The sequence below is a fragment of the Polypterus senegalus genome, chromosome 8 (assembly GCF_016835505.1).
Source record: "Polypterus senegalus isolate Bchr_013 chromosome 8, ASM1683550v1, whole genome shotgun sequence".
Classification (NCBI taxonomy): Eukaryota; Metazoa; Chordata; class Cladistia; order Polypteriformes; family Polypteridae; genus Polypterus; species Polypterus senegalus.
In genome coordinates this window covers 59,776,123-59,803,715 of record NC_053161.1, presented here as the reverse complement: position 1 = coordinate 59,803,715, position 27,593 = coordinate 59,776,123, and the positions used below count along the sequence as shown (strand labels likewise).

Here is a 27,593-nt window from a genome sequence, read left to right as displayed (position 1 = left end):
TTCATTATCTTGATATTTACCTAGTATATCAAGATATAATATTTATCAATATTTAAATATATGTTAATAAAGTTAATACTGTGCCACTAATACACAAGTATACTATATCAAAAATGGTGTATTGCAAACTTTACACAGTATTTCTAAATTTATCCTGACAAAAACCTTTTTCAGAAGCAGTACTTGCTTTTATTTACTTTATGTATCTTAAACTAATCTTTTAAAACAATTTTAATAATGTTTGCAGACATTGTAATTAAAGTACCAAATTGCATTATTATTAACTTTCACAGGACACTACTTAAAATATTTCAATTGTTCAAAACTACACAAAAAATGAATGACCAAAAATATAATACAGTATATATCGAAACTGTGCTATTTTTCCCCTTAACGCCTAGTGTAGCTGCGTCGTTCTTGTATGTGAATGGACGTTTCTTGCAGGGAGGACTTCTGTTCTCTTTCTCCAATGTAGAACCGTTCTCCTCATCTCAGTTCACCTCTGTTATAGTAAGTACGTCTTTATTTGAAAGCTAGCCGTGTCCGATCAGGAGAAGCGTGAACGTGGCTGAGAGAATAAAACTGAATAAAAAAAAACAAAAAACGCTAACTTTTACAAGTACCATAAATTTACACTGGGTGTTACAGATTCATATCGAATCAATGTTTGTACTATTTAATGCTAATAAAAATAGCAGCTCACAAATTAAAAATGGTAAATGTTGGAAGACCCGAGATTTGAGCCCACAACCTATTGATTATGAGAGAGCAGTTGTTACTGCTGCACCAACCAAGCGGACATATTTACTTTGTATAGTAAGCCTACTTCTTTTTCTACAGTTATGTTCTTGAGTAAAAGTGCATTTTTTTGTTATACTTGTAGTTTGATATTTGGACTTCAGTCTTCATACATCATACGCTTCATGTCTACATTTAGTCTGTTATTACTAAATCATGAAAAACATTTCTGTTTAGTTATGTATTCAACAATTCCTGCCTCACATTTCCTGTCATCCTACATTTACGTAGATCATTGTAGACAAGGAACACACATGAAATGTATGTATTCCAATAACAATATATTATTTACCCTATACAACTCCAGGCACCTCACACCAAGATAAACACACTTGAGCTCTGTGAATTTTGTGACTGACTTTAGCTTCGTGAGGGTTTGTGGAGGAAGGGACAGTAGTCTGCTTGCTGCTTGTGCTGATCGACACATTTGCAAAACAAAAGAGGCTGAAGGAGAGGTGTGAAGGAATTTAAGGTGGGCCGGGATTACAAGTTTTTTCGTAGGCTTCAGTAATTCTATTTGTGGTTCTGATAAACGTCTGTGGCATTTCTTTTACAGTTTATTTTATACAATACAGTTTATTTTTGTATAGCCCAAAATCACACAGGAAGTGCCGCAATGGGCTTTAACAGGCCCTGCCTTTGACAGCCCCCCAGCCTTGACTCTCTGAGAAGACAAGGAAAAACTCCCAATAAAAACCTTGTAGGGAAAAATGGAAGAAACCTCGGGAAAGGCAGTTCAAAGAGAGACCCCTTTCCAGGTAGGTTGGGCGTGCAGTGGGTGTCAAAAGTAGGGGCCAATACAATACAATATACAGAACAGAACAATTCCTTAAGACAGCATAATAATAAAAATTTTAGAAGTACGGTTTAACAGTAGATGATATGACATAATTAGGTTTGGATATTTTTAGAGTCCTGGAGACCTCATCCATCTAGCTGCCTCCCCATTTGGCCATGCCACGGCTGAAACGTTGCTCCGATGAAAGGACCCCTCTTTCTCATGATTCCTGTGATCCTCCATCAGGGATGACTTTACCATAGGCAGGCAAACAACTTGGCAGGTGGGCGTGGCACCAATTGCCACATTTGGGTACCGAGAAAAGAAACAGAATAGGTGAGGGTTAGTATTCAAATATAATTATCATGTTACTTATGTTTTAGTGCTAATGACTAACAACAGAGATGCAGTATGTACAGTTAATCAGCAGCTCTAGTCAGGATATGCTAAACTGAAGTAGTGAGTCTTCAGCCGGGATTTAAAGGCTGAGACTGAAGGGGCATCTCTTATGGAAGCAGGAAGACCATTCCACAGTTTAGGGGCCCTGTAACTAAAAGCTCGACCTCCCACTGTTATTTTATTAATCCTTGGAATCCTAAGCAGACCGGCATCTTGAGATCTTAATGTGCGCTCAGGTTTGTAAGTCATGATAAGTTCAGACAAGTAAGCCGGACCTTGGCCATTTAATGCTTTATATGTTAAAAGGAGGATTTTGAAATCTGCCCTGAACTTAACTGGGAGCCAGTGTAAAGATTTAAGAACTGGGGTTATGTGTTCATATTTTCTTGTTCTTGTAATAATTCTTGCAGCAGCATTTTGGATTAACTGGAGGCTGTATAGAGAACAGTTTGAACAGCCAGTGAACACCGCATTGCAGTAGTCAATCCTACTAGAGATAAATGCATGAATTAATTTCTCACAATCCTGTTTATTTAGAAAGCGCCTTAATTTCCTAACATTTTTAAGATGGAAAAACATGTTTTGGACGACTTTGTAATATGCGCTTTAAATGACATGCTAGAGTCAAAGATAACTCCTAGATTGCGGGCTGATTCAGTAAAATTAATTGGGATTCCAACTGAGTTAAATGACGACAAAATATTGCTGTGATCAGTGTCATTCCCTCCAACAATTAACATCTCTGTTTTATCTGTATTTAAAGACAAGTAGTTCTCATTCATCCATTCCTTTAATTCACTAACACAACTAATTAAAGACAACATCGGAGAAACTTCATTTGATTTAAATGAAAGGTATAACTGGGTGTCATCTGCATACGAGTGAAAATTAACATTATGTTTCCTAATGAGAGATCCCAGTGGAAGCATGTAAAGTGAAAACAGTAAAGGTCCCAGTACTGAGCCCTGCGGGACACCAAATTGAACTTCTGTGTATAATGATGGAGTACTGTCTGCACATTTCTGTACATACTAGAATCGATTTGATAAATAAGAACTTTTCTTATCTCTTACCTTTCTAAACTCATAAATACCTAGATAATAAGCAACAACATAGAAGCACAACTGTCATAAACATGCATAGATATATAGAAATAATGAAAAAAAGTTGAGTGCGAGGGCTGTTTTCAAACACAGCATTCAAAATGCTCATGTAAGAATACAAATTGTTCACCACATCGAAGTTTAAAGTGGTATTTGTGCAGAGGCTGTACGTTTTTGGAATGAAATATATAACTGCTTTCCCCATACATAGCGTTTACTTTCTGAGGTATGAGGTTTGTAAGACCTTGTTTATTAGTTGACAGCTCTTGTTAATATAGTGCTTATATAGTTGGCTCAGACGTGTGAATAGACCACAGATTCATTCTGCATGCAAAATAACCAATTGAGTTAATATATGAGTAGGCTTTTGGTCTGCATTATTCATACTCTTGTGGGAGTGATGGTTTGGTGAACTAAACGTGACTTGGCATTATATACCTGGGGTCTAAGACAGTTTGAGTAACTTTTTAAATTTCTGTTTTTACACCATATAAGTGGTATTCATTTCCTTAGCAATGTGCTGTTATAGCATTTGTAATTTCATTCACAAATTTGTTTTTTGCCTTACAGACATCTGCTGGCAAAAAAATGACTTGATGATTTTAAACTGATTTAAAGTTTGTTCCACATTATGTCTTGCTGCACGTGAAAGAAAGCTGCAGCTCATCTTTTCAGACTGTTGCCCTCTCATATTCTGGGGAGGCATTACATGAAAAAGCCCTCTCCCCAGGTCCTTCCATTACAGGGGCATGTCCACCACACTGTACATCACTGACAGTAACTCTGCAGCTAAAAGATAGAATTTTTCCACTGGCAGTAATGTTAAAACATTCTCTGTGTGAAAAAAATATGCCCAGAGACATTCACTTATAAATTATGTTTTTATCGGAAACTAAGACTGTGTATCTATGAACCCACAATGTTCACTGCTGATCCATCTGGCATTTCATTTGTGCTTATTTTTGAATTTCTCCTCCATTTTCATTTAACTTAATTGTTAAGTATGAGTACTAAAAAAAAAATGATTATGTGTATTATGGAAATGAAAATGTTTATCTCAATTAAGATTTAGAGAAAACGATAATGCTGATGTGATGTATTGTGTGCAACCCCAGGTTAAATAATTTTTTTCCTCTTTACAAAATGTATGTCCTAACTAAATAATGGTAAATTAAACCCTATATAAAGGGTTAGGTGAATATGGGTAAATTCAAATGCATGTTTTTTTTTCATCACTTTTTAACTTACCTGCTGTGATTTAAACCCATAAGATACAGTGTGTAGTGTCTTCTGTTTGTTTTTGTTGTTGTTACAGTGGTGTATTTCCACTTTATGTGTATATAGTAGTAGGGATTCCTCCATCACAGAATTGATAAGGAATAATATTTATTTTAAATAACAGATTTACAAAATCAGGTAGAACTCAAGCAAGGGATAATTACTGAGCGAATACAAAGTACTATATTAGACAAACAGGAAAAACAAAACCCTAGAGCCCCGCTACAGCTACATGCCACAAATGTATCTTCCCACTTCCCATTAATTTCCTCTAATTTTCTTGAGAAAGTGATTTACCTTTAATCTGAAATAATGGTGCTAGCTCTGCTTAATCAATAACTTTGATAAAGCTATGCAACACATTCAGAAAACAGATGCCACCACAAAGCAGCTTACTTTCTCAGAAACGTGGTGTTGTCCTGGTATTCAAAAGATATTTGATACATCAGATATACAAATTGTAAAATTGTGATTGATATTTTTTGAGCAGTTATTAGTTTTAGATTTTTTCTTTCAAAATATGTTACAATATTTACATATTACAATAATGACTGAATTAATGTTTATGTTATTGAGTTTAATAAATAAACAGTTACCTAGAATAAACATAATAAACCTAGAATATTTACTGCACAGTCATTCTGGAAGTTAAATCCTGAAAAAAATTATCAAGGTCACTTTCTATTTACTTTGATGCAAGTTGCTGATCAGTTTGAAGCTTAATTTATTATGTGTGTGCATTTAAGTTGGATTTTTTGGAAAAGAGACATTTCATATTTTAAGCCGTTTCAAGCTGTGTTTTCATATCAGATCTTAAAATGCTTTAAAGAGTTCGAAGTCTAAGCAGTCATTCCTGCTGTTTAGCCCAGCAAGCCAAATTGTATTTCACAGGAGTGAAGAATTATTAAGTAACCTTTTTACTATGTACAAGAATGTTGCAAGGCAAATGCTGAAATACCTTCTTCGTTAAACATAAATGAGGCCTGCAGCCTACTGGCTGAATATTTGCTTAAGATGATGGTATTTATTGTAGTGATAGTTCATCTGCCGTTTTCATAATTTTTTATGGCTTTTTTTAATATAAGTATTGTTTGTTGTTCATTTCATGTATATAGGTAGTATGGGATGCATTGTTCAATTTATCTGCAACTGTACCATATTTGTTCTCTTCTCAAAGTAAAACCATTGATGTTACACTTACACAGTTGCCTTGACAACTGCCTGATTTGTCTTGTTTTATACTTTGATGATTAAAAAGCTTATGTCCAAAGGTTATTCTAAATTAAAAAGGTGTACATGACACTACAGACCTAATTGATCAATAAAAGAGAGTAGTCCAGGTTTAAAACAGATTTATATATAAAATTCCTGTTTTATTTGCAATGCTTATTTTCTTTATTATTTTGCATTATTTGCATATAAAAATCCTCTACAGATTAACAAGAATGTACTTTATGATCCTATAGAGACACAAGAAAACAACACAGCATCACCTGAACATTAACACTATGTAATAATGTTTAGAATCAAGGGCTTGAGAAAGCAGAAAAAAGAAGAGCAGTTTCCATTGTTCTGAAATCTTCTAGGTGTGTAAAATACTCCAGAAACACTCTGTTTGATGCATGATTAAGCATCCAGTTTGAACCACATGGAATGTTTAATTTATATATTTATTTATTTTTGTGCATTAGGTATGCCTTTAAATCAGTTAATGCTAATTTTCTCCCTTCTTCTTGTGATGTTTTTTTTTTTTTGTTCCTTCTTTGGACTGTAAAAGGATTTTCATAGTCCTACATAAAATCAGTATGTGAACTGAAATTTCCAATCATATATAAGTACTTTTTCTGTCACTTATTTTACATTTCTCAAATTTTTATTTTCCAGCATATTTATTTATAATGTATGTGACCAGGTTCATTTGTCATTGCTGAAAAATTAAGTTTACCTTGACATTAAATGTAGAAGGTAAACATTTAGAACTAATGCTTTATAAAGTAGGATTATGATTGTTCAGCCTTTGCATAAGGGTGATCAGTACTGGAGTTGCAGGACAATTAAATTTAGCCATGGTGCTGTTGAATGTGTACTTGTTAACTGTCTATGGAGACATTATTAATGACAATAGGAATTTGTTTCTTTCTGAAAGAAATTACCATTTCATTGAGTTTTGTTTCAGAGCAGATCTCTTATCTTCTTTGTAAACGTTTTCTTCATGTCCGTTTTGAGGCCAATCTACTCTTATAAGTGTACAGGTTGTCTGATGGCTTGTCTAATTAGTGGTTTCAAAGGTGAGGGACAGGGAAGAGAGAGCCTTATTCCTGTGGCACTCCTGTCTGATGTTGAAAAAGCTTCACTTACTATTGACTTTCTGACAAGATGTTTTTGCTGTAATCCCCATAAACATATACTGTACCTTTTTTTGGTGTAATGAGGTAAAGATGGCAAATGTTTTTTGAAGATATTGTTCAGTGTTTAAGATTTAGTTTGCCTTCTAAAATTGCTAAGTATTTAATTGAAGCAAAGTTTGCTCTTTTAAAAGATAAAAAGCAATATGTTGAAAAATCATCCAACCTTTGGGAGCATTATGCATTTAATGTAAGATTGTTGGCTTCAGTGGACTTTATTATGTTTTGGGAACTGAAATACTACAGACATCTCCACAAAATGCACATATCTTAAAGGAAGTGTCATTTGACTGCCTGAAAGCAGGACTTAGTTATATTGACTTAAGTCTTGCTGTCCATTAGCTCAATTTGCCTTTTTTGATTGTAGGAACAATTCTAGTACTTTTTGAAAAAAGTGCAGCATAAACAATGTAGGCTACTACACCTGTGGAAGTTGTCACTGTGAAAAGACTTCAGGTTTAAGAAAAACTGTTTTAAGTCACCTGTTCTAAGTTTGGGAATGGAGTCTTGTCACTTTATTGTCTGCACAGCAACACCTTCTGGTGTGCTAATTGAATGGAACAGAACCCAATAAAGTCAGTTTTTCACATATGACTTCGGTCTCCGGGCAGGTTGTTGTTTTCTTTTTTCTTACTAATTAGTAAAAATTAATTATTATTCATTTATTTTTACATTTTTTTATTAGAAGAAATGTATGACTCATTTTGCAGACTTGCTTGCCCATTCTCCCCCCTCTCTTTCTTCCCTTCATCTATACTGTACAAATAGATTCTGGATATTTAAAAATGTACTTTACTCGTTGAAAGTCTAATGCATAAAAAATGGTGGCTTCCTGAACATTTGTCTCATAATCAAACTAATACTTTCTGGAGGTAAAAAAAATACAAGTGGGACAACTCGTTCATAAGTGGTTAATATTAGAGAACAGCTTGAACTGCTAGTGCTTTTAGTGAAAAAGGTCATGCTTTTCCTGTTAATCTTATCATAATTAGGGAAAAAATGTTCAGTTTCCAATGGGTTTTTATAGAATAGTGTGTTTTTTTTTTTAATGTGGTTATTTAGGGCCCCTTCTGGGAAAAATAAAGAAAAGTGCAAGGTGGGAAGCAACCCCAGATGGAATGCTAGTGTCTTTCAAGGCACATTGACACTAACATAATTTCAACCACAGAACGCCAAATAAAGTGGAACCAGTCATAGATTTAAAGTATTTAAATCAAATTTAGGTTGATTTACAAATAGATGTAACTCTCCTCGGCTTACAAACACTCTTGCCTGAAAGTTCTGTTACTTGGTCTCTTTTTCTGGATTGTTTTAACCTTTTGACTTGTTATATAAAACCATCCATTACTCCATTGTGAATTGTTCAGGTTGTAGTGCCATTCACGTCTTGCTGCTTGATGAAATCTTTACACAGGTATCACTTTCTAAACACAGAAATGAACTTGAATCTGCCTGCATTTACGAAAGAGAATATCCATTCCTATATAACTGAACCTGCCTTCGAGGCATGTTTGCTGACAGTGCCCCAAGTTTAAAAAACATTTTCTTTCTAAGCTTTTCAGTGTTTAGGTTTGGGATTAAACAATAATATGTGGTTGACTACACAGCAGTCTTTGCAGGTGAATGCATCCCAGCCTTTTCACAAGGACAATAAAGATAAAAAAAAAAAAATAATAAGAGATAAAGAAACATTTATGGGAAAAAGACTGCTTTATTAAAAAAAAAAAAAATAATTAAACCCATTTTGACTGTCATACCATTACATAATTATCAACAGTTAAAAGGACAATGTAAATGCAGACTGAAAATATTGCTAATAAGGCTAAAGGCTACAGCATTTTACTGTAAATGAATAGTTATGTACATGCCAAAATGTTTTGATGAATTGAAACATGTATGAAGGTAAAGAAATTTCAATTAGATGTAATCCTTATTTTGCTGAAGTTTTTATACATGCCAGTTGTTAAAGGGAATAATCAGGGGGAAACAAATCTACAGATTACAAAAATAATGTGCTACATAAGTTTAAAAAAACTAACAATGTATAGCTACATTTCTTCAAGTGTAGCAGATTACTGTTTAATAGTATATTTTACACACGTTTTGAAATAGTTCTTCACACAGAGATCCTTGTGTAAATTATTTAAATACTGTATTGTGAATAGAAACATTTCAGCTACTGTACATATTTCTTTCTAGACTCATCATAGTTACTGTAACTACAACACTAAGTATTTTAGTTACTTTTCTAATGTTACAGAGGCAGATGTATTATCTGTAACTTGCATTTCATTAGATGGGGTTTTCCTGTGATATAATTCCATAAATTCAGGCCATAGCTATCAAATAGTGCCTTGTTTATTCATGGTAAATCTGAATTTCAAATGCAGAATAAAATTATTTGTTTGCTTATAAAATAAATTAATAACAATCACCATTTGAGTATAAGTTCAGTACAAACTGAAAGAAAAAAAAATGTCCTCAGACTTGCCTGCTGTAATTCAGGGTGAACCAAAATGAAGTTCATATTTCTCAAGATCATTGCCCAAGGTAGAGGCAGCCAAGTGGGTTGGTGTGGAGGTCCCTTTTACTTTTCAGTTGGCAACATGCCTTAGTCCGGTGCGCACTGTGCTTTTCACTGTCAAAGCGTTATTCAAAAACAACAAATCGATTATCACTACACAACGTGCCTTCTGAACGCACTTCAGCTGTCCTCCTAACGGTGATGTCCCAAATCAGAAAACAATTCTCCCATCTCTCTCAGTAAATTCCTGCACTACTATCATTTTGTATGGATGGAAATTAAGGTTCTCATGCAAAATCTTCCTCAAAGATGTGTGTTTGGAATGCCATTTCTTTTTACTTTACTGTTTTTAACTCAATTATACATACAGTATAAAGTGAAATGTTGGATCTTTTGGGTTTTCCCATATTTTATTTTATTTACTACTAAATGCCAGTTATTATGCTGTAAGGCTATTAAATATTGCATCACTGACTTCTGCTATTATGTGCTATAAGCCTGTTCAGTGTATGAGTCTCTCTTTGAATCTGAGGGATTCTGTGAATATTTCTTAACAATAACCTAATTTACAGTAAGTCTAGACATTCTTATATAATGTACTCAAAAGATGTACTTTTTACAATTAAAGCAATCATGTTGAACAGCATGTTATCTAAGTGATGTGAGTGGGTCTTTAACAGTATGAGACAAAGCAGTTACAGCAATAAAATGAATAGATATGTAGTTGTGATTTGATTTTTATTACGTGGAGAGAAAAAAAATGAAAAACAAAAACCGACTATGAAAAGTATACATACTTTAATGCAGTTTTAAAGCTTGCTTTTATTTTTCGTTTTAACCAAAATTTCATTATATTGTGAAGTTAAAAATAATTTGCCATCTGAAAAGAGAAAATATAAGCCATATACAGTTGTTAATCTTAATATATGAATTTTATATAGTCCTGGTGCATTGTATAAAGATGCCATTTATTTTTCCTTATTTTTTCAGGCTTCATTTGTTCCATTGTGGTATTCATTTATTAAAGTATTGAGTCAGTAATGCTTGATTAGTTGACTGAATGCTAAAATAGTGGAATTTAAGTTGGTCACTGAATAACAACTGGGAATAAAGTTCATTCTTTTCCAATCATTCCTTTTCCCCAGCTTGTCTAAGACCCGGAAGGGGCAACAGTCTTAGCAATGAGGTCCACAGGTCTCTTTCCCCAGCCACAGTTGCCAATTCATGCTGAGGAATCCTAAGGCATTCCCATGCCCTCTGGGAGATACAGTATAATCCTCCCAGGGAGCTCTGGGTCTTCTCTCGGGTCTCCACCCATAAAATGTGCCCATAAAACTTCCACAGGGAGGCATCAAACCATCTCAAAATGGCTCATCTTGATGTGAAGGGTCAGTAGCTCTATTTTTAGTCTCTCCCTAAAGCATGTGTATCTCACCCTAGAGAGCCTAGCCACGTTGTGTTGAAAGCTCATTTTGGCCACTTGTTCCCTCAATCTTGTCCTTTCTGTCATTACACAAAGCTATTGACCATAGGTGATTTACTGGTAAATCAAGAGGTGTGCCTTCTGTCTCACCTCCTTCTCCACCACTATGAATTGTTATAGCGACTGCATATTAGCACGTCACCCCAATAAATCTGTCGATATCACCTTCCCTTTTTCCCCTCACACATGAACAAGACCCAGAAATACTTGAACTTCTCCACCTGAGGCAGTAACACACCTCCCACTTGGAGAGGATTTGCCAACGTTTTCCTACTGAGGGCCATTTCCTGAGATTTGGAGATGCTGATCCTCATCCCTTGCACTTCACACTTGGTCTCAAGCCGTGCTGTAGTTCACAGCCCAAAGAAGCCAACAGGGCCACATTGTCTGCAAAAAGCAGTGGTGCAGTTTTTAAGATCACCAAACTGGAGACCCTCCTTTCTCCAGCCATGTCTTCATATCCTGTCCATGAAAATCACAAACAGGATAGGAGACAAAGCACAGCCCTGTCAGAGTTTCAGACCCACTAAGAGCGGTGCTGTTGATTTTTCTAGTATTCAGACACAGCTCTCACTGTGTTTATACAGGGACTGAATAGCCCTTATTAAGTGATCCAAAACCCCATACTCTCCCAGCACCTCTCACAGAATCTCTCGAGGAACATGGTCATACACTGTCTCTAAGTTCTCAAAACACATGTAGACCAATTGGGCCTACTCCCATGCTCCCTCTAGGATTCTTCTTAATAAATTTAAAGAGCAGGTCCACTGTTCCGGGGCTTGGGCAGAATCCATATTGCTTCTCCTGGATTTGAGACTGGTGGAGTCTCCTTTCCAGTACCCTGGCATAAGCTTTCCCCAGGGAGGCTAAGGAGTGTTATCCTTAAGCTCATTCTTTGCATTTAGAAACACATTTCTGTAGCTGAGGTGAATCGCTAAATAATAGTTAGCCTGATAAAACTAATTCAGGTCATTGATAATAATCAGTAATGAAAATAGATAACAATAAATTGATTTATCGGTTAGTTGAATGGATATGTTAGGGCTTAAATTTCAGCATGGGATTACAAGTATCACATCTATTATTTTAACATTCTGCATGATTTAACTTAATAAAGCGGGTAAACCCAATTGCACTTTCAAGGAAAATAAATCCTTTCATTATTTGCACTTTTATCCTGGCATGGAATTAGTTGAGAAATAAAAATGCACAATCTTTGCATGCTTTGAGAGAGTAATGATATGACCTATCAACTGTCAGTTGCAATCATTTTATCTTGTAGTGTGAGTTTAAATGATGGTGAGATTATAAGTTCTTTACTAAAGTTCAATTCATAGCCACGGTAATGAAACAAGTGCTTTGCATTCGTCCATCCCTCTATCCATTTTCCAACTGGCTTATCTGAACCCAGTGCCTATACAAGCCGCACCGCATTAGGATCTAACATAGGATCCATCCCTAGACTAGCTACACATCCCTTTACAATGGTGATGAAATGAATTGCACAATATGTACTGTACATACAAAAAAATATGCATTTGAAAGGTTTCATATTTTTTGAACATTCATGTGACTTGTAATGCTTTGAAGCATGAGGAAAATTTCTCCAATGAAACAACATGAAGTGTATTATTGGAAGTGCATAAAATAAATCTTACAACAGCAAATGTCACAGCCCTGAAAAAGGATTTTTGAAATTTTTATTTCATTTACAGGAGTACAGACACAATTTCAGTTACATAATAGTTTCACTGAAGAAAATGTTACATTAATAAAAAATATGCACAACTCAAGATTGACTCTAACCCTTACCAAATAAAAACACACTGAGGGGTATAAATGTATTACATTGCAGATCAATACCATATTGATGTACTATACAGTATAGTACATTGATATGCCAGTTGATACTTCTGTTAATTCATTTTTAAAATTATTGAATTAAAACTACAGTGGCAAATTAACAAATTAAGAAATGATTTAAATATTGCTTTAACAGACTGAAGATTGTCTTTCAAAAGTAGCAGTTTTACAAGGAGCTACAGCAAAATTTAGTGTGAAAAGCTAGCCCTACATGTTATCCACTGGCTTGTTTGTCTGTTACCCCATTGTTAGCGAAGATAAGAGACAAACTAAGTAAACAGCATGTAATGTACAAAGAAGCTTTCTTCACTTTCCTGAGTATATAAAGATGGTTTGAGGATATCCATACATTGACTAGCTCCTAATGAGCGAATAACAAATGCCATCAGGATAATTTAAAGTAATTTAAAAAAAATGCCAATAAGTTAAATAAATAATGTGCCAAAAGTTCCTTACAAGTTAAAGTGATTGATTCTTCAGAACCACCCAATTACTTTAATTAATTGTCACGTTTGATGATGAATACTAATTTAAAGTTCATGAAAGAGTGATAAAAATATGACCAGTACAGAAAAAAATAAAGTATGCTGGCACCTTCGGCATTAGAGTACAGGTACATTTAGAGTACATTTTTCATTAATAAATTAAGTGTTGGCAGAGTCCACCCAAATTTGCAAGTTATTTAAAAAGAAAGTTTAAGATTTAAGCATTGGAAGGTTTATGGTGAGACATGGATTAATTTAATCCAAATTTATATTCCTCATTCCTTCTATACCCTGAGCTACAAAGAAACAGTAGATTCTGAATGCTTCAAACTTTTATTTTTCTTCAGTTCTGGTGAGTTTTTATGCTTGGGGCAGGCATCTTTTTTAATAAGTTGCTTAACTGGCTTAAGTAAAAAAATAAATAAAATACATTGCAGAAGTTTTTGATTAGTAAGAGAGTTTTACTTTTGTGGAAAAGAAAACAAAAATACTTCATTTATGTTTTGGCACAGAGCTAATGTTGTTTAGTGGTTGATGCTGCTAATTAATTTATTTTCCCTTCCCCTTGTATAGCATGCTTCATATAGTACAGGATGCCCAAGTTTTTATCAAAAATGTAAAGACAGAAATAATGAACTCATATATTCTTTACTTACAGGAAAATTCAATAAAATGGCAATTTCTGTTTGAGTAATATATAACAATTCATGACAACCAAATTTATATTATGTTTAAAATGTGGGCAGTTGACAATGGAGGAGAGGAATACAGTCATAAGCATTCCTGGAGAAAATACATCTCTGGGTGATCCAGAGTCATTTAAAGCCCACAAAGTCACACTTCTGGTAATCTAGGCCACCTACTCCTTCTTGGTCTTCCATGGTTGTTATGTAGTAAGGAGTTTAACAAGGAGATTCCAAGACTCCTTGTATAGCTGGTGTCATTTACTGGACAGGAACAGCAGTTTGCTTATATAATAGTGGTGCCTAGTTTACACGGCAGTATAGCAAGAAGAGAAACAGAATAAAGAGTAACAGTTCATCTTCATTTGATTATATTTTTGTACAAATGATTAACAAACAGAGAATGCAGAATGCTACTCAGCAGCTTTAATCAAGGTATTATAGACTAAATTAATGAGTCTTCAACCTGGCTCTAAAAAGCGGAGACTGATTGGCATCTCCTGTACAAGCAGCCAGATCACTCCATAGCCTTTGGTACATTATTGCTAAAAGCTCAACCTCAGGTCAGTTCAGGTCTGGTTGTGGATCGTGCACTGGTACACCGCATTGCCGCATCAACCACACGACAAAACAGCTCAGGATCCTGGTAGGCAACCCCCCAAGCAGACACGCGGTCCAGTCCCACCCTCCAGAAATGACCCTCTATCTGTCAAAGCCAGGTTTTACGTGGTCATCCCCTTGGCCTAGTCCGGTGAGCCAGATCACACTTGGGGAATTGTGCCACTGAGGCCACAGTTCAGGTAATGTGCCTCATTCGGGACTCCATGAGTAACTGCTCAATCAACATAAAGTCAAACCAGCAGTACCCAAGTATTCTCCGAAGAGACACGGTACCAAAGAAGTCCAGTCTTCGTCTCAGGTCAGTGGATAGTGTCAATGTCTCACAACCATGTAGCAAGACAGCAAGCACCAGGATTCTAAAGACTCAGACCTTTGTCCTTTAGCATAGATATTGGGAGCACTACACACCCCTTTCCAGCAAACTCATGACCCCCCATGTTTTTCCAGTCTATCTACTGACTTAATAGGAAGAGTCACCAGAGTCATGAATGTTGCTGCCGAGGTTAGGAAACCTCTTGACAAGGTCAACATTCCCTCTGCAGACAGACACACTGCTGATGGCTGTGCTGAAGAGGTAATTGAAGGCCTGGATCTTGGTTTTTATCAAGGACACTTCCAAGCCTGGACGCTCTTAACTCCTCACTCAGTCTGCCAAGAGCCCTGATCAGAGCTTTCATTGACATTGCAAAGATCACAGCATCGTCGGCAAAGTCAAGATCAGTCAATCTTTCTTTGCCAACAGATACCCCACAGCCGCTGGACCCCAAGACCTTCCCCAACACCCAGTCCATGCAAGCACTGAATAAAGTAGGAGCAAGAACACACCCCTGATGATCCCCAGAATCAACTGGGAAAAATGCAGAGGTTCTACCTCCACTCTGCACAGCACTCACACTACCAGTGTACAGGCCTTCAGTGATATCCAGCAACCTTGGGGGAATCCCGCAAAGTCTCAGGATGCAGCACGAGGCAGCTCGATCAACTGTAACAAACGATTCACAAAAATTGACAAAGGCTGCAAAGAAACTCTGCCAATATTCGTGTTTGCGCTCCATGAGAACCCTCAGTGCCAGGTTGCGGTCAATGGTAGACTTCTTAGGTGTAAAGCCAGACTGGTCTGGTTGCTGGTAGGTGAGCAGGTGATCACTAATCCTATTGAGGATGACCCTAGCAAGGACCTTATCTGGAATTGAGAGCAGTGTTATCTCCCTGTAGTTTCTGCAATTCAAGCAATCACCCTTCCTTTTCCAGATAGGAACTACAAGTCCCTTTTCCAGTCAGGTGGGATGACACCAGTCTCCCAAATGGAAGCAAAGATTGCTTGTAATGCCAAGAGGACAGCCTTACCACCAGCCTGGAGAAGTTCACCTCGGCTACCACAGATCCCGGTAGCCTTCCCTACCCTCTGCTGGTTCACCACCTGTGCCATCTCCATGAGATTGGGTGGTTCACATCTATTTGGAGGATCAGCCTCAAGAACCGTGGACCCAAATATATCCAACATCTTAGCCAGTGGATCAGCTTTAAACAGCTGGTCAAAGTAGCTGGCACAGTGGGTCACAACTGCAGTGTCATCTCAACCTCCCAGTTTTTTATTAATCATTGTAATCTTTAATAGAAATAGTCATTGTCAATAAGGAGTCTGCATGTTCTCCTTGTATTGGTACGGATTTTTGTCTGGAAATTTCAGTGTTCTTCCCATATCCCATGAGTTGTGCATGTTACGTTAATTGGAGGTACTAAAATGACTTTGTTTATGTAAATATGCCTTGGTATGAACTAGCACATCATGTAGGTACCTTTTATGCCATGTCCATCATGTTGCTGGGATAAGCTCAAGACCCGTTACCCAGAACAGAAGTAAGTATGAAAATAAAATGTTATACAGTAATCCCTCGCTATATCGCGCTTCGACTTTCGCGGCTTCACTCCATCGCGGATTTTAAATGTAAGCATATCTAAATATATATCACGGATTTTTCGCTGGTTCGCGGATTTCTGCAGACAATGGGTCTTTTAATTTATGGTACATGCTTCCTCAGTTTGTTTGCTCAGTTGATTTCATACAAGGGACGCTATTGGCGGATGGCTGAGAAGCTACCCAATCAGAGCAGAGATTACATATTAAATAAAACGCCTCAATGATATACGATATGCTTCCCATGCGCTGCTTCGCACACTTCAAAGCTCTAACAGCCCGTATTGATTTTTCATTGTTTGCTTTTCTCTGTGTCTCACTCTCTCTGAGAAATACAGGCAGATACTTATCCATCATGCAATACCATCAGGGAGGCGTATGATTGGCCCCATTATCTGCTTCTGACGGAGGGGGTGTGAGCAGAGGGGCTGTTTGCACAGAGGCTATTTGCTTAGAAGATACGAACGCGCCTGTAAAAAAATGCTGAAAGACTACCTTCACATTGATCCCTTCATTGCGCCGCTTTATCTTGGTGCTTGCATACTTAAACGCGCAACAACCCTATTGATTTTTGATTGTTTACTTTACTCTCACTATCTGACATTCTCTGCTCCTGATGGCGCACCTTGAAGAGGTAGATCTGTTTGCATTCTTTTAATTGTGAGAAAGAACGGACTGTCTTGTCATGGAGCACAGTTTAAACTTTTGACAAAAGGGTGTTACTTCATGTCTAGAGGGCTCTAATAATGTTAAAAACATATTTAGAAGGTCGTAAACAGGTTTTCAATGCTCTAACTGCGAAAATATTAGATTTATAAATAAAGAATCCTACTTCTTGGAAATCCATTTATCTGTCTGGAGCGGATCAACCGCGATAAACGAGGGTTTACTGTATAACTGTGCGGAGAATATTTATAAACAGTGTGGGAGAGATTCTAAGAGCTTAAAATATATAAAAATAACCATACAAACATATGGTCTCTACTTCGCGGATTTTCACCTATCGCGGGGGGTTCTGGAACGCAACCCCCGGGATCGAGGAGGGATTACTGTATTTCTAATTTGAATTCCATGTAGACTCACTTCCATATTACATATAAACATTACTTTATCAAGGTACTCAGAGAATGCAATAGATTTCAGGACCTCTGTTATTTTCTTATAGTATGCTTTAAGTTGTATTTTTTTTTCTTTTGAAAAGCCCTTTGGATTGAGCTTACCGTTAAAGTATCCATGTTACCTTTGCATTTATAGTAAAACATGACTTTTAACTTTCACAACTCCAAAGTTTGTGAAGTTTTTGTTTTGTAATCTCTTTTTTACTGTCACGCTAACAACTTGACACATTCACGGGCTTCATGGTTATGCACAGTAGAGAACAAAAATGAGAGGTACGATGTGCGCAAGTTTAAGAACTGGCTAGTGTCCTACTAGGTGATTTATTGGTCTTTATCATCCTACCATTGTAAAGAGCACCCAATGCATTTGTTGCATATTTTCAATGGTATACTTAATTTATCAACGCTTTGTGCTACAGTTATGCCCCCTAAGCGTAGAGCAAATCCTTTGGTTGCTAAATCCAAGCCTACAAATTCAGTGATGTAGCTTAGTAAAAAACTAAAGATGTTAGATAAATTTCATGTTGGTCTGTCAGCTTCTTTTGTCGGCTACGAGTTTAATGTTAACAAATCAACCAGCTGGCTTGAGACATTGAGGCTACTGGTCTCAGTATCGATCGCAGCCTCAAAGTTAAACATCAGCTCGCCTTTGCTGTGCTCACATACAATGAGATATTTAAGAATTTCAAGCAACACACGAAGCAGACATTGCTGATGGATTATTTCATGCCAGTGTGTCCTTCTGATCTCCAAAGCCAGCTGTGAAAGACAGCGGTGAAGTTGATACATTACCAGTCTTGGCATTTTCTTATAGCTGAAATGTTAACAAAAGGTTACAGAATTCTAGTGAATGACTAAAAAATATTTTTGAATGTTACCTGTTTATTTTGTGTACTGCATTTTATGGGTTATTTCATGGTTACTGTGTTATGAAAAGTGCATATCAAAAATAGTCTTTTGCAGAAAAGTACATTTTGAGCAATCTTCGGCAAATAATTATACTTTTTGGTGGTCACAGAACCTAATCCCCTATTTTCCATAGGTTTAATGTATTAACATTGATGTTTTCAACTTTTGAATTATTTCCTAGGAATGTTAACCCCACATAAGTTGAGGATTGACTATATTTTTATGTCCATGTCACTATTAAAGTTTTGAACCTGCAAAAATACTTAAAATATACTAAAATGTTTTCAAACTTAATTTTCTTGCTGTATCTGTTTGTCTGTAGGTGGGGAACACAAGGAGATTTTACTACAACTCATCCTCTTCCTGTCGTTAAAGTAAAACTATTCACGGAAAGTACTGGTGTTCTAGCTTTGGAAGATAAGGAACTAGGAAAGGTAAAAACATCATGCTCTCTACCCTTAGTACTGTATAACTGTGTATTGAAGTGCTTGATTTAAGCATTTTAGGGTATGTTATTATTTTTAAATGTTTGAATAACATTAGTTATATAGATTTTAAGTGAAAGTATAAAGCTATCCCAGTAGAAAGATCAGGACAAACACTGAAATTGTGGTGTGTAAATTCTCCCTCTTACACTATGGCATCAGTATAAGTATTATATTGATAATTCTAGAAATATACCTAGTACAAATAAAGATCAATCTGTCTGTCTAACCAATGTGTCTAATTTGAGGAAGGTGTATTCGCTTCACTTTAAAGATATATATTACAATAACCCTATTACAATGATTCAAGGCAATTGCCACACCTGTGTATCACTATTTGCCATTTGCCGGGATGACAACATTCTGAGATGCTAAGGTCACCTTGCTAGATTGCCCAATAATGTAGTGGAATCTGATTAAGATGGCATTATTTCTATCAACTGCAGTTGTTTGGCATTGTATAGTTAGATTAAAGTAGTTTCCCATTTTAGGATCACTGATAATCATTTCACCATTATTTCAAGTTTTCTTCATATTATATATCTATTAAGCATTGTTTTCATTACTTTACTTCACATCATTTTTTAAAGCAATACAAATTATTATCATTAATTTAAAACAATAAAGATAATGGATTGAAAACATTTATATTGTGGTCTGTTTTAGTTACACAAAGAGCCATTGTACCAGACATAACGCCAAGACAAGTAAAATTTCTAGATGGCTAAATATTAATAATCCTTGGGTGTATTTGTGTTTCTACACAACTGACCATCCCAGAAAATGGTATGTTGCATCTAATTTAGATACAAGAAACCTTTTAGCTATTTTAAGTCTAATTACAACTTTTCCACAGTTTTAGCAAGACTTAATGGTATAAAAATTCATATTTAAATAAATATTTCCAGAATATGTTTACTGAGAAGAAACCAACATTAACCTGAAAATATGCAAATTCAGTGCAAAATCTAGTCTCTGTCCGACCATTGCAAATACAGAGACTCTGTTTTTTTTATGTTCAATGTAAAAAAACACCACTGCACATGTCTGTATAGATCCCAACTCATGAGATTATTGGGAGGCTTTTGGCACACGGACCACAGATATAACAGACATGACCAAGGTTCCGGTTCAAAACATTGCTATTTCTGTTCAAATAAAATAGGAAATTAATAAAACTATGATTACTACCTCCATCTGCTCTAATGCAGGTCAAAAAAGGTTTAATTTAATGTTGATTCCAACAAAATAAAGGCAGCTTGGGGTAGATTTGCGTCTTATTTGAGTTCCTGGTCTTCAATGACGACCTCTTTCTGGCTTATGTTTGTTTTGTGGAAGTAGAGGCACAAAGGTGGGATGATGGGTAAAAGTGATATCAGCGTCCATCAGATTAGTTCCCCTACACTTTAGGGAAAATGGAAATTGGGTTAGAGCAGTTGTTAAAGCTAAATACTTTTCTGCACTTTTGACCAGTTGCATACCTTCAGGGCTCAACCTAAGCCTGCATGTCTGACATATATATATATATATATATTGTGAAATAAACACAAAAGGCACAGATGAAGGTTTGGAGTAGCCATCCCATATGTTTGAGTAGTATCCACCTGCAGAGCCACAGCACCATACGTCACCGCAGTTTTAGACCCGCAGTTACGGACCTGAAAGTAACGTCTCCATCTTTTCAGGACTGACTTTGTAAAATTACTTTTAGAAGGTTTTGGCAAGTCTTAGAAAAGCCCAGAAAGTAACATCCGGCCAAAGACCCGTTCAGAAACTAAATAATACAAATCATTATAAAGTTCAGAGGGTTTCTGCCATCATGTCGTGTCATATATCAAACTAAACAATACAGATTGTTTCTGTGAAATACACCATTAAAATTTACATTGTATTCGGGTCTGTGGGAAACATTTAAAATGTCGACAAAATTAAAAGTCATCTAGATCTGTGTTAATTGAAAATAGTTTTTTGTTTATATTCATGAAATGAAGTATACAATATAATTATAATTTACACCACGTTAGAGTTTAGTAAAACGTTAACAATAAAAGTGATTGCGTTTTTTAAAATGTACTATGCATGTGTGCAATATTGTTCTAAACCAATTTAGAATAAATATTTAAGCCAATCTAATATTTTTAAACATGTATGTGAAGAAAACGGCAATATATATTCTACACTGAATTATGCAATATATTAATTGTCTTATATAGAACTGCTCTAGTTTTTGTCAATTATTATTATAAACGATGGGCCATCAGAAGAAAAAAAAAAGAGAAATACTAATAAGAACACAATTTATTTATATCGCATCCTGCCCAAAATTCAGAAAGAACAACAGGCCCTATATAACGTGTTTCACTGCTGTTAAAGCTACCACCAGCAATTCTATATAGAATTCTACGGAGTAGAATTTCACATGAGATGTTATCACATAATATGATTTGGATTTGTTTTAAGTCCTAGAGATCTCATTCATCAAGCTGCCTCCCCTATTTTGCCATTCCACATCTGAAATAGCGCTAATCCGATTAAAGGACCCCTCTTTCCCACGATTCCAGCAATCCTCCATCAGAGATGACTTTACATTAGTCAGGCAATATACAATTTAAAGAGATTGTTATTTTCTTGGGAATTGTTACATATGCATTATTTTCACTTTTACTTTAAAAACGTTTGTAAAAACAATACTTGTCCTTTATTTACGGCCCTGTGTGTGATTACATCTCTTTCTTGCCAGACGTATAATGCTGCTCATGTTGTGAAGGGGGGTTGGGGGGCTTTTGAACCCACGGTAAGGATATGCCTTTGGATCATTTGCTGTCTTTTTGCTGCTCACAAGCTGCCTCTTTTGCTTGTCGCATGTCGTTGTTCTAAGAGCTGGGAGCACATGATGCATGTCTGGCAAAAGCAATTAAACAGCTGTTAGGTTAGATGTCTGTGGACTTGTTTTAAATGATGGCTCACTGCCTGGTCTCGCGTGATGTTGTAAAAACAATACTCGTCCTTTATTTCTGGCCCTGGGCGTGGTTAAATTCTTTCTTGCAGGACGTATAACGCTGCACGGGGAGTGTTGGGGGGGGGGGGGCTGGCTGTCGCGTTGCCCTTCGATCTTTTTAAAGCCTGTCCAGCCTCTGTCCTTTTTGCTACTTTGTGTCTCTGCTGCTCGCATTGCGATCACTTCTCCGTGATCATAAATATACACCTGACCGAATTGTGTTTTCTTTGAAATTAAACTTGTCGTTGCTTTAACTGTCGCAGGTCCACAGATTGTCATAGCGTATGTTCCATTATTGTGTAAATCTACGTTTTGTGCATTGAATGATGCGAATGCAAAAAGACTTTTTCTGCTCTTTACCTTTTACTTCTGGCCTCGCTTTGTCCTGCTATTTTTTCAGTTACACCTGGTCATGATGATTGCACTAATGTGATCTTTTATTCGTCGATGTTTCATTTATAACGAGAGATACTTCTCATGAATGTAAATGAAAAACTATTTTCAATTAACACAGATCTTGATGATTTTAATTTTGTCGACATGTTAAATGGTTTCCACAGACCTGAACACAATGTAAATGTTAATGGTGTATTTCACAGAAACGATCCATATTGCTTAGTTAGATATATGACATGACGTGATGGCAGAAACCCTCTGAACTTCACTAGGATTCATATTATTTGGTTTCTGAATGGGTCTTTGACCCGACGTTACTTTCCGGGCTTTGCCGAAACCTCCCAAAAGTAATTTTTACGAAGTCAGTCCTGAAACAACAGAGACGCCACTTTCAGGTCTGTAACTGTGGGTCTAAAACTGCGGTGACGTATGGTGCTGTGGCTCTGCAGTTGGATAGTATTGCTATATTGCTATATTTGGCAAGCAAGTTGAAAATAACGGCCTTTACAGACTGAGTTCAAAACATTAATGAATGAAGTAGACTAGAAGGCAGCTATATGGTTAGTTGGCAGATGGGCAGGTCCAGAGGCACAGGACCCGAAAAAGACGTCGGCCAAACCGGAAGTGACGTCTGAGGACTCCAGCTCAGTTTACTTGTCTACAGAGAGTAAAGAGAGAAGGGATTAGTGGACAGAGCCAACAACTGGTTCCACAGATAAGTTAAATTATTTGAGCCTATAAGCTGTTTCCCATGCGCACATGTGTGACAACATATACAGTATATACTTTTTCAATATTATGTGAGAGGCTGCATAGTGGCTCTAATAATTAATGATTAATGATAATGATATTGTAAATGTAATTAGTAATTGTAGGATAGTGGGAATTATTTCAGAGACTTCTTATGGAGGAAACACTTCTGTAGGTTTATATTTGTGCATGCTACGTTACTTTTATATGAATGCAGCATTGTATAAAATGTAATTCTGAAATACATTTATATCCTATATATGTTTGCTAAGCATGGACAAGTTTTATCAGTAACACTATAGAATAGGCAGTTTCCTGGCCCATCTATTAATCAGTTACAACAGAATTAACCCACTCTTTTCTAATTCCTATTGTTAAAACCTACTCCATTCCTGGTATTTCTGCTGACATTTTGAGGTGTACCCCCCTTATTATCATCCTCTGTTTGAAAGAAAGAAAACCACATTGTGAAAGGCATGGTGATCTTCATCTTTTTTTCCCATTCTGCCAGTTCTTTCCTAATGAAGAGGTGGGACGAGCAGTGTCTACAGAAAATTTTTACATTCAATTTGCTCCTGAAAGATGCAGTGAGTTTCATTGAAAATCGTTCTGTCATATTAATGTCTAGTCAAGTAAAATATAAAGCCATTTTGCAAGTCCCTGATTAGGTATCATAAATAAAGAAAATATTTCCATAATCTCTGTGAAAAGATGTTTACTCCCTTGGTGTCTTAGACAGATTTATATTGATATTATAATTAGAATTATCTGCCAGCACAGGAAGTCATGAAGTAGTATTTACCTTAGTTCGTTTGGGATAAACTACTAATCACCTGAATGTGAAATTTATAACTGTTTATCTGTCAAGTACCAGCTGTTTTTGTTTACTTATTCTGTTTCCATTATTGTATGTTAATACAGTACAGTATTTGTATAATATACTGAGTTATACTGCCATATTGAATTTTGATTGTAAAGGGATGGTGTACAGTATTCAAGCAGTACTGTATATGTATGTGGGAGTGGAACTAGTTGTTCATGTTTAAATTTACAATTACTGTTTTCTGCATAAAACTTTGCTATAATGACTTTAGGAAATTCAAATGCATTCAACAAATAATGTTTAAGCTGACATTAGCATGTCTTTCTAAAGCACTGTTCTGTTTCTCCATGGCACCATTTGCATTTAAAAACACTGCCAGTAGCCTTTCTGCTATTCCTACAGAATGTAGATGATTCGAATCAAAGGTTTTGCCCTAGAATTTTTTGCGCCTTCAAGTGTATTAGACAAGGATTTTTGCCTAGCAGGCTTTTTTCTGGAAAGTATGATTTACAGTAAAACTGTTTCCTTTAATTTCAATTTCAATTCTTTATTGTCATGTGTACAAGTACCATGTACAATGAAATACTTGCTTGCATGTGCCTCTGCAGACAGTGAACATAGACAAAAAAAAAAGCTGAAATGAAAACATTTGTGTATTATAAATCATAAAAAGTCTTATCTTTGTTATCATGTACTACAACAACAACAACAACATTTATTTATATAGCACATTTTCATACAAATTATGTAGCTCAAAGTGCTTTTTATGATGTAGAAATATACTAATCAGTACTTCTAAAGCAAACTGGATTTCCAATGATACTGTTTCGGTTTGATCAATGTAAGAAAGTGATTTGGGATGAAATGTCATTAGCGAATCATTTCTTTTTCATGGTTCTGTCTGGTTTCCTCCCGCAGACCAAACAAATGCAGGTTAGGTAGTTTGGCAGTACTAAATTTGCCTGTGCGTGTTGGCCCTGCAAAGGACTGGTGCCCACATCAGGGAATTGTTTGTGCCTTGCACCCTATACTTGCTCAGATAGCCTCCTGCTCAGGATATAGTGTGTTTGGAAAATGGATGGATGCATGATTCTGTATTGGCATAAGGTTTGTTTATAGCTTAGGTTTTATTTCCATATTACTCCAGGCTCTTACATATTTTTTGTTTCTCATTATGTATATATCCAATATCTTAACTTTCCACATTAGGACAACCAGATGGCACCATTAAAATAAAATTTGCCATTTAAGTTTATATTTGTTTTCTGATAGCATTATCATTGTTAAAATCATTTTGTAATTAAACATAAACCACGTAACAAAAGAGTATAAAACTGGAGTCTTAACCATCCTTAATCAACCCTGAATAAACCAACAATCTTCACTGCCAAAACTGTTTGCTGTTATTCATAAAAGAGTTCTGTGCTTCTAAATTTTGGATTTAATTCTTTAAAAAGTCAAACAGAACAATGAAACTGTTCCAAATGATGAATGTTTCACTGCTGTTAAAGCTACCACCAGCAATTCTAGGCCAAGTGAATTGGCAGCTTCTAATCTTCCATACAGAAGTATGTAAATATGTCATGGAAAGTGGAAATTCTGCAAGATATTGTGGTAAAGTGAGGTCCGCGGCTGTTTGGCTCATCCGGGTATGTTATCGATGGTGTCAGGTTCAAGAGGCTCCCATAAATGAAGAGGGAGCAAGGAGATGACCCACACCATCACAGACACTCTTGAGAAATATTAAATGGTGTGCCTCTGGTTTACAAATTGCACCTACATACAGAATGTACTGGAGCACTAGTACGACCTCCTTGGTGATTTAACACACTGCCTGAATTGGTTATTTCATCCTTAACCAGCTGCCAGTTAACAATATTATGTAGCTGCTCTGCACTAAAAACAATGATAAGAATGTGTATTATGTTTCAGGAGTCTCAGACTGTAGTAGGTCCACAACAAGGATGTCTTTAGGTTTTCACTGCAACCAATTGTATAATTCTTGGATTCTGTCGCTTAGCAGGGGAAAATATGTACCTTTAGCAGAAGTAACTGGCTACTAATTAAGAAAGTAGCTGGAATGAAAACCAGCAGTCTTTATGGCCCAACTGAAGTTGAATAAATAGCATACTATACACTGTTAACTACATTGGAAAACCAGTTAATGTGTGTGTACTCTCTGTTATGACAGGTCATCCTTTATCCAACAACAAACAGTCCGAAGACACCAGAACTACACAAAATGATTGTGCCAAAAAATAGCCAAGACTCTGACCTCAAGATAAAGCTTGCTGTGAGAATGGACAAGCCTCAAAACATGAAGCACTGTGGGTAAGTTATTTCCTTTTTTTTTTGTAAGTTTCAAAAATTAAAGCCCTATTTCCTTTATTTTATAATTATTTTAAAGATAAATTAACAAAACAAGCACAGAATACAATTATTAAGCTAACAAGTATATACAGTAAGATTTCTTTTTTTTATCTTTAAATACTGCTGATTATGCGATAATGTACTTAAGTTAATTAAACAAATATTACAGAATAGTACCGTATTTAATTTTTAAAGGTGTATTGTCTGCATAGTGGTTAAAGATGTTCAAAGTTATATTCAAATATCAGTTCAAAAACCAAAGAAAATCTCTCATGAATTCACTTTTGGTGGCAGCACAGGTGAGAAATGCTTTGAATGCCTTTCTAGAAAATCTTTTCCACTCTGGAATGATTTGCTTTTTACCCACGTCGCATCTTAATTTCACACATTGGCTTATAATCTTAAGAGCACAATGTAAGTATGAGCTGATGGACTTTTTTTTGCTAAAATAATACTTAGGAACTCTACACGCAAAAAAACAGATTTTTATGGTGTCGCAGAAACACTTCTTTCTTTCTGCAGCATTTCTGAAATCTGTACAATAATGTGTCTTATGGGAGAGATCAATGTGTCGGAAAATGTAAAAGGCTGTTTGGAGTTGCAAGGCTTATTCAAAGTGGCAATCTGGTTGCTACCGCCATGGTATTTTGTACAACTTTAACTTGCAAATTTCTTTTCATTCTGACTCTGTAGTGCATTTATGCCTATTAGTGTAAACATGCCTCCTGTGAAGTGTGATCACGAGTTTTCCTACTGTGCTGCTTTTCTTATTCCTAAACTGTAACAGAAGAAGTTTCTTAAGCACTCCTTAAATGCATTACATAAGAGTTTTCAATGAACTGATTCTTCCCTCTTCATTGTTCTATGACAATCATCTTGCCCATTGGCAATACTCTGAATTCATTCAACCAGCTCTCAGACATTTGGCTGAACATCTGTTATAGTGGCAGAAATGAAATAACACTGTTAAAATAAGTATGAAATAGCAAAACAAGAAAAGCGTAGATCATGCAATGAATCTTGCATCTGCTGTCAATTTTAAACTGCAGTGATGGTTATGCTTAATTAAGTTTCTTTTTATTATGTATGACATGTGTTTGGTATATACAGTATGTAAATTATATACATGTACAGTGCAATCTGTACAGAGGCCAAGCTACTTGCAATATCGTATGGAATTACATTATGTAATTGGCTATGACTGCCTGTGCTCCTAAATTGGATTAGATTAGAGTTTGGGAATGTTGTTTTTGACTGCTTTCTCTTCCATATTTCCTGGGAGTACTTAAGAGCTCCCTATAGTTAAACTGCAAATTAGGCTCACATAGCAAAAAGTCATATGAATAAAACAGTAAACAGGCTATACTGATGGGTTAAAGTGTGCAAGATGTATGAAACTGAAGGAA

General features: G+C 36.0%; 1 protein-coding gene across 13 annotated transcripts in view; it reads left to right on the top strand.

Moving 5' to 3' along the window:
• cadps2 (Ca++-dependent secretion activator 2) overlaps nt 1-27,593 on the top strand; it is a 795,011-nt gene that overhangs the window by 415,900 nt on the left and 351,518 nt on the right. For all 13 annotated transcript variants that reach the window (XM_039761141.1, XM_039761136.1, XM_039761130.1 and 10 more), the window contains exons 7-8: nt 18,688-18,799; nt 26,009-26,148. In XM_039761141.1, coding sequence (XP_039617075.1) covers nt 18,688-18,799; nt 26,009-26,148 — 252 coding nt within the window. The remainder of the gene's footprint in view (nt 1-18,687; nt 18,800-26,008; nt 26,149-27,593) is intronic.